The sequence below is a fragment of the Rhinoraja longicauda genome, chromosome 16, assembly GCF_053455715.1.
Source record: "Rhinoraja longicauda isolate Sanriku21f chromosome 16, sRhiLon1.1, whole genome shotgun sequence".
Lineage (NCBI taxonomy): Eukaryota > Metazoa > Chordata > Chondrichthyes > Rajiformes > Arhynchobatidae > Rhinoraja > Rhinoraja longicauda.
The window spans coordinates 41,565,775-41,574,173 of NC_135968.1; the positions used below are offsets into that span (position 1 = coordinate 41,565,775).

The 8,399-nt window shown below is 45.7% G+C and overlaps 1 protein-coding gene across 3 annotated transcripts in view; it reads right to left on the reverse strand.

Annotated features, from left to right (window-relative positions):
- The window catches only part of cfap46 (cilia and flagella associated protein 46), a 188,671-nt gene extending 182,262 nt beyond the window's left edge, over positions 1 to 6,409 (reverse strand). For all 3 annotated transcript variants that reach the window (XR_013548319.1, XM_078413696.1, XM_078413695.1), the window contains exons 1-3: positions 6,225 to 6,409; positions 2,819 to 2,943; positions 1,807 to 1,938 (exon numbers count right to left, since the gene is read on the reverse strand). Coding sequence is in view for 2 of the 3 variants with exons in the window: in XM_078413696.1 (XP_078269822.1) it covers positions 1,807 to 1,938; positions 2,819 to 2,943; positions 6,225 to 6,276 (309 nt within the window). In the remaining variant the exon portion in view is untranslated. The remainder of the gene's footprint in view (positions 1 to 1,806; positions 1,939 to 2,818; positions 2,944 to 6,224) is intronic.
- Positions 6,410 to 8,399: the final 1,990 nt, after the last annotated feature.

An 8,399-nucleotide genomic window follows, 5' to 3' on the forward strand; every position in this document is an offset into this window, starting at 1 on the left:
TAAGGGATTGGACACGTTAGAGGCAGGAAACATGTTCCCAATGTTGGTTGAGTCCAGAACCAGGGGCCACAGTTTAAGTATAAGGGGTAGGCCATTTAGAACGGAGATGTAGAATAACTTTTTCAGTCAGAGAGTTGTGAATCTGTGGAATTCTCTGCCTCAGAAGGCAGTGGAAGCCAATTCTCTGGATGCTTTCGAGCTAGATAGCAATTTTTTATATTGTCTTTTTACCTTACTAATGTCATTTAAAAAAAAATCTTATTTATCCTTGGAATATTACTGCTGAGGTGACCCGCTGTCTTGTCAAATACATTTCATTGTACCGTTGACCCTGTGCCAACCTACATATGACAAATAAAATGTATTATTTATTATTTATTTAGAGCTCTTATGGTAGTGGAGTCAGGGGGTATGGGGAGAAGGCTGGAACGGGGTACTGATTGAGAATTATCAGCCATGATCACATGGTGGTGCTGGCTCGAAGGGCCGAATGGCCTACTCCTGCACCTATTGTCTATTGTCTATAAATATCAATGGGAAAAAATCACTCCTGAACCTTGGACACCCCAACTTCATTCATCAAGCAGCGGCATGCAGACAATGACCGTGAATGTACACATGTGAATGCAGAGCTCCCATTCATCCATTCACTGATGCCTATGACAAAATGGGCCCAAACATTCCATAACACTCTCCACTACCATCCTCTGCCCACCGTGTACGTCACCCTCTGATACCATGACAGGTCCCTGGAAAGCATGCATCGCTTCCCATATTTCTGGAGCCATCTCTCAATGAATGGAAACTGACAAAAAGCGTTTTGAAGCTCAAATTCTCAAACCTGACAAAACAAACTCATGGCTAACCAACAGCAATGACTCCTTTTCTCCAGTTTCTACACCGCTGTGTACTTTGTGTCAGCAAGAGATTATCACATTAGACAGAGGAATTGATTCCAGAATATTCTCAAACCAGCTTTAAAAAATGTGATATCCTTGACGACATGTTCATGGTCTCTCATAATAGAGAGGCAGGTTTTGGGGTGGCATTGAGAACCTCAAGCCTGTTTGCTGGGAGCATGTGGTAGCCCCATGTAATTAGGGGGAAAAAGCGCACCACTTCCCAAACTTCCTGTCTGCCTGCCTCATCAAGCACCTCCCTTCCCCCCTGTGGCAGAGTCTGTGGCTCCCACTCACACTTCATCCACCATCTCAGAACTAGAGTGGAAGCAAGTCATATCATTACTGAGATGCTGCTTAAAGTGAGAGCGAGAAATGCTGAGCTCCCAATCTATTCCATGGCAGACATTGATTAAAGTCTGGCACAAAGAAGAATATCATAGGGATATTACGTTTTCCAATTTTTATATCTGCAGACCACATTTAGAGTCCTGCAACCAGTGAGCATCTATATATGCAGCACCCTACTCTGTCATCTGCTTAACCAGTTGTTCTCACACAGACTATTCACCTGTTTATTGCCTCACAGGAAAAACATTGAGTCTTTTGAATCTGCAGAATTGACATTCACACGCCCATCCAATTGTCACTTGCAAAATACCTAATTTTCGGATGAGTAACTGACTGTCAGTAATGGAGAATCGCTTCCCCTAAATTTTAATAGGAAATATGACTTTATTTGCACAAGTTCCACATAAATGTTATTTTTCGCATACACATTGGTGCTAAATAAACATTAAGGCACAGGCCTCAAAGTTTAATTAGTTATGCCAATTAGCATGTAACTGTTAAGAAAGTTTGAAATAATTTTAATTATTGTACTGAAATAGGTAAAAACAAATCTTACTGTGTTTTCAGTGGATTTCGGAGCATAAAGCTGAGCTTGGCAAAGGCATGCCCTGCCCAAAAACTGATTGTAAGGGCACGCTCCCTCAAAATACATGGTCAGGCAATTCTGGCTTATATCTTCCTGTTTAAACTAAAAGAGATGAAATTTCGGCACATAAGTAACAATATAAAGCAGAGAAAATCTTAAGCATATTTTAGATAAAATATTCAGAAATGTCAATAATGAAGATACATTGTTTTTCTTTTGTTTCTTTTTCCTCTCCAACTACCCTGGGGTAGAAAGGATTGAAAACTGGCGCAGGGTTAGAGTTGCTGCCATACAGCGTTTGCAGCGACAGAGACCCGGGTTCAACCCCAACTACGGGTGCTGTCTGTACAGAGTTTGTACGTTCTCCCCGTGACCGAGTAGGTTTTCTCCGAAATCCTAGGTTTCCTCCCACACTCCGACGTACAGGTTTGTAGGTTAATTGGCTTGATATAAGTGTAAATTGTCCCTGGTGTGTGTTAATGTGCGGTGATCGCTGGTTGGTGCGGACTCAGTGGGATGAAGGGCCTCTACTCTATACTAATATACTATACATTGTCAACTCTCATTGTAAATTAAATTGAGACTATTGTTAGCATTATCAAGAACACAACTAGTATTGGAAAGCACACAAAAATATACTAGACATTCATCATCTCTAAATATAAGATGAGCAACATTACAGGTAAGGTTTATCTGAGTCAGAATTGAAGAGGAAGAGTGAATGAGATCACAATAGAACAAAAATAGAATAAGGGACATAGTGTATGTAACACTGTAAAGGTTGCTGCATTGTATGCCATTTGCCACTTCTTTGCGCACTCTCCCAACCTGTCCTTCTGCAGTCTCCCTGCTTCCTTAAGAAAGATGATTTTTTAAATCATTATTACATAATGTTGCAGTAATACTCTAGCCTGAAACTGAATCAGATTTGAACATTAGCATTGAAAAGGATGTCATATATTGTACTTATATATTTCATCACCTGCAAAGCCAGTTCTGCACACAGCACATACAAATCTGGGCTGATAATCTCCATTCCACCTGATGCAGATCTCTCCGCAGTGGCTACTTTTATTAAATTGTAAGCTTGCTTCAACGTATTTATATCTAAAAAACAATATAAATCAGATAATATTAATTAAAAAATATTTAAGACACTTTGCCTGTCATAGTGTATTACATTCAATTTTATACAATTCTGCATTTGTCCAGAATTCAGCAATATGGTTCGCCAAGCAATTGATTAGTTCATGATAGTGTTAAAAGTGTTAATGGAAATATCAAATGTTCAAATTGTAGAGTCTTTAAAATAGCAGAAAAAGCAATAGCAGACAGTTAACACAACCTATTACGAGTTAACTACTAATCGTTTTTAGATTAAATTCTGCTAAATTCCCTTCTCCTCAATTTGCCTTGGGCCAATTCAGGCCCCAGATGCTGAGGATTGATTATTGGTTAAAGTGTTAAAATTTGTTGACAATTTGACCATCTGCTGCATACATCTACGGCAACATTGCTGCCTTACAGCGAATGCAGCGCCGGAGATTCAGGTTCGATCCTGACTACGGGCGCCGTCTGTACGGAGTTTGTACGTTCTCCCCGTGACCTGCGTGGGTTTTCCCCGAGATCTTCGGTTTCCTCCCACACTCCAAAGACGTACAAAGTATGTAGGTTAATTATCATATCATATCATATATATACAGCCGGAAACAGGCCTTTTCGGCCCTCCAAGTCCGTGCCGCCCAGTGATCCCCGTACATTAACACTATCCTACACCCACTAGGGACAATTTTTACATTTACCCAGCCAATTAACCTACATACCTGTACGTCTTTGGAGTGTGGGAGGAAACCGAAGATCTCGGGGAAAACCCACGCAGGTCACGGGGAGAACGTACAAACGTACAAACGTACAATTGGCTGGGCAAATGTAAAAATTGTCCCTAGTGGGTGTAGGATAGTGTTAATGTGCAGGGATCGCTGGGCGGCACGGACCTGGTGGGCCGAAGGGCCTGTTTCCGTGCTGTATCTCTAAATCTAAAAAAAAATCTAAAAAATAGCTGATCAAATAATTATCCTTTGCAAATAGGTGGTATCAAAGAGATATTCAAATATATTTTCTGGAGGAAAACAACTGTTCCTCTCCATTTTTTGTCAAGGCCGTCTCAATTTTGCACCAACAGTAATGTAAAATTTATCAACAAATATGCAGTATTTCTTATCTGTCAATGTCTTAAATTTCGTTGGCAATTTGACCATGCAGCTGCATAGCTGACCTAAATAATTATCCATACTTTTAAGTCATCTTTAAGTTACTCTCTTTGGCAGGTGAACAGCAAACCATCTATGCTTAACAACATAATTTAATATTTTTGTATTTGCTGCTAAATAAAAACCCGTAAAAATCCGAGACCACCAATAGTTTACACCCACGAAAAATATAGGTCCAGTACCATGTCTCGATATTGTTTTTCTCCACAGGAGGACACAAAATGCTGGAGTAGCTCAGAGGGACAGGCAGCAACTCTGGAGAGAAGGAATGGGCAACTTTTCGGGTCGAGACCCTTCTTGCAGTTCCTTCCTGCAAATTGTTTTTCCCCACGACAGGTTGTGTGGACTACATTCCCTTTGTCAAGGGAAAAATGACATTGCCGCCAGGAGGCTGCCTCAGATTGCGTGTCTCAATGTAGAAGCCTCTTTAAATGTGCAAATCTCCCAACCAAAGATACTAGAGGAGCAAGATGAACCACTCCGTCGAAATCGCCTATACTGAAATGTGGTACGCAAAGGAGCCTAACGTCCACCATTTTAGGAAGCAAAACCCGCCGTCCGTTATGCCTCTCGCAGTGTGATCAGTGTTTTGGGGGAACAGTACGTGTGATGATACCATAAAAATGCAGAATATATCTCATCTATCAATTCACAGATTTTTGTTATTTTTCTTTTTAAAGGTTTCTGCAAGTTTCTGCCCATTTTAGGGTCGAGTGGTCTATCTTGCTCTGCTCTATCATCTTTGCTTCCAACCCTCCACCCTCCTCCTCCTCCTCCTCCCCGCGCAACATGTAAAACCCAGTTGCTGTCGAGAGAAAGCATAACTTCCCAGGCTCACAGAGCAATTGATGTTGCACTTGATAAAAAAATCCCCCACAGCTGTCAGAGCTGCCCAGCTAGACATTGTGTGAAAACTGTAGTTGGTGTAAATCTAACGCCGCAATCTCAAGGACAGCTAATTCATACCCCACACTTCCAGCACTGGTTTCAGCGGGACACCCGGTGCCAGGAATTGCTGCTCCAGCATGGCTGAGCGCAGGGTTGCCAGCCCCGGTCACCAGCCCACGCACCCAGAACAGCCGCACGGTGGCGCAGTGCTAGAGTTGCTGCCTTACAGCGCCAGAGACCCGGGTTCAATCCTAACCACGGGTGCTGTCTGTACGGAATTTGTACGTTCTCACTGCGACAGCGTGGATTTTCTCTGTGGTCTCCAGTTTCCTCCCACACTCCAAAGACGTACAGGTTTGTAGGTTAATTGGCTTTGGTAAAAATGTAAATTGTCCCGAGTGTGTGTAGGATAATGCTAGTGTTCGGGGATCGCTGGTCGGCGCAAATTCGTCGTGAGGTCTCAGATTCTGAGGGTTGTTAAGCATAGATGCTTTGCCTTTCACAAGTACCAAACAGAGTAATGTAAAGATTACTTAAAAGTATTGATTTTCGCGCTGTATCTCGAAACTAAAGTCTTCTTATCGAGTCCACATCACAAGATTAGAAATTGTTCAGCCAGAGCTGAATACACTTCTTGGCATCTGCAAAGAATGGTGTCCTGTGCTTCTTGTGCGTGGTGGTGGAAAGATTGGTGGAAACAGGGCCGCAAAGTGAGCGCTCTTTCCTTGACACCTAAACTAAAGTGAACTGGGGAGTAAGAAAATAAGTATGTAGGTAGGTACGTAAGTAAGTAGGTGGGCAGGTAGGTTAATGGGTAAGTAGGTAGGTAGGTAAGTTGGTAAGTAAGTAGGTAAGTGGGTAAGTACGTAGGTTGGGAGCTGAGTGGATAGGTAAGTAAGTAAGTAGGTGTGGGTAAGTAGGTAGGTGTGGCTTAGGTTGGTAGGTAGGTAGGTAGGTAGCTAAGTGGGTAGGTAGGTGGGTAACTAAGTTAGTATGTGTGTAGGTAGGTGGGTAAGTAAGTAGGTGGGTAGGTGACTAGGTGGATAAGTAACTAGGTAAGTGGGTGAGTAGGTAAGTAATTAAGTAGGTGGGTAAGTGGGTAGGTAGGTGGGTAAGTGGGTAAGTAGGTAAGTAATTAGGTAAGTGGGTAAGTAATTAAGTAAGTGGGTAGGTAGGTGGGTAGGTGGGTAAGTGGGTAAGTAGTAGGTAGGTGGGTAATTAAGTACGTACCGCTGCCGCAGAGCGCCGCCTCCGCCAGCAGCTGCCTGATGCTCACATCCATCCCGCAGCCGAGTGTTGGGCTCCCGGCTAAACCGGATCATTGGCCGCTGCCTCGGATCAAAACGAAATGCCGCAGGGACGGACAGCGCGGCCCAGGCAGTCTGACGGTCGGTCGGTCGGTCTGCGCCGCCGCCCGCCGCGCGTCTCCAGGCGACGGGACGCTCTCCTCTCCCCTCCTCTCCCCTCCTCTCCCCTCCTCTCCCCTCCTCTCCCCTCCTCTCCCCTCCTCTCCCCTCCTCTCCCCTCCTCTCCCCTCCTCTCCCCTCCTCTCCCCTCCTCTCCCCTCCTCTCCCCTCCTCTCCTCTCCTCTCCCCTCCTCTCCCCCGCTCTCCCGGCCACTGGCCCAGCAACGGGAACTCCGCCCCCGTATCCAGGTAACGGCGTCACTCTCCTAGCAACGGGAACTCCGCTCCTGTATCCAGGCAACGGCGTCACTGGCCTAGCAACGGGAACTCCGCCCCCGTATCCAGGCAACGACGTCACTGGCCCAGCAACTGGAACTCCGCCCCTTATGTATCCAGGCAACGGCGTCACTGTCCTCACAACGGGAACTCCGCCCCTCCTGTATCCAGGCAACGGCGTCACTCTCTTAGCAACGGGAACTCCGCCCCTCCTGTATCCAAGCAACGGCGCCACTCTCCGAGCAACGGGAACTCCGCCCCTGTATCCAGGCAACGGCGTCACTGCCCTAGCAATGCGAACTCCGCCCCTGTATCCAGGCAACGGCGTCATTCATCTAGCAATCTGGAACTCCGCCCCTCCTGTATCCAGGCAACGGCCACAACCCGGTCACTCTCCTAGCAACGGGAGCTCCGTCCCTGTATCCAGGCAACGGCGTCACTGGCCTAGCAACCAGAACTCCGCCCCTACTGTATCCAGGCAACGGCGCCACTGGCCTAGCAACTGGAACTCCGCCCCTCCTGTATCCAGGCAACGGCGCCACTGGCCTAGCAACTGGAACTCCGCCCCTCCTGTATCCAGGCAACGGCGTCACTGGCCTAGCAACGGAAACTCCGCCCCTGTATCCAGGCAACGGCGTCACTGTCCTAGCAACGGGAACTCCGCCCCTGTATCCAGGAAGCGGCCACAGGTCCATCTGTTCCTGCTGTTCCCCCATTCCCATACAGCAGTATGAATATTGACTTCTCTCAGACAGTTAAAGTAGCCCTTGCTTTCCCTCTCACCCTCCATCCCTCCCACATCCTCGCTCCCCCACTGTTTCCACAGTCCTCCTGTTTAACGTTCCTATTTGTAGGCCTCCTTGTCACCTTCCCCTCAGCCTGCAATGAAGAAGGGCCTCGACACGAAAAAACGTCACCCATTCCTTTTCTCTCCAGAGATGCTGCCTGGCCTGTCCCGCTGAGTTACTCCAGCATTTTGTGTCTATCTAACAATGAACCATTTTACATTTCCTTGAAAATCATCTGCTTTGATCTATTGGTTTCACCTATTGGTCTACCTCTCCCATGCCTTTCAGTCTGAAAAAGGGTCTTGACCCGAAATGTCGCCCATTCCTTCTCTCCGTGAAGAGACAGATGCTGCCCGTTCCACTTAGTTACTCCAGAACTTTGTGTCTATCTTCACTGTAAACCAGCATCTGCAGTTCCTTCCTACATGTACAACAACTCCACCTTCAGTCTCCCTGCAATGGGCCCTGCTGATTCTACTCTTTCATATATCTAGGCAACGGCGTCACCCTTGTTATCTCCGACAACAAGACCTACTGTTCATACTCTGACGGTTCAAACCAACCAACCAAAGGACATCCGTTCAACAAGGAGTAAAATTCTACTCTTGATGAAGCATGAACAAGAGAGCAAAAATTGGAAACACAAAAGGTCAGATAATATCTTTTGACAAGAACTATTTGCTTGCATTTTCATGGAAATGGACAAACTTCATGAAATAATAGTGGAGATTGAAAAGTTAAAGGGATAGATTTTAAATAAATAGAAACGATGTCCTGGAATAACTCAGCGGGTCAGGCAGTATCTTTGGAGAACATCGATAGATGACATTTCGGTTCTGGTCCCATCTTCAGACTGATTGCGGTGGGGGAAGAAAGCTGAAAGAGAGGATGGGCAGGACAAAGACTGGCATACAGGTGAGAGGTTTTGACAGACA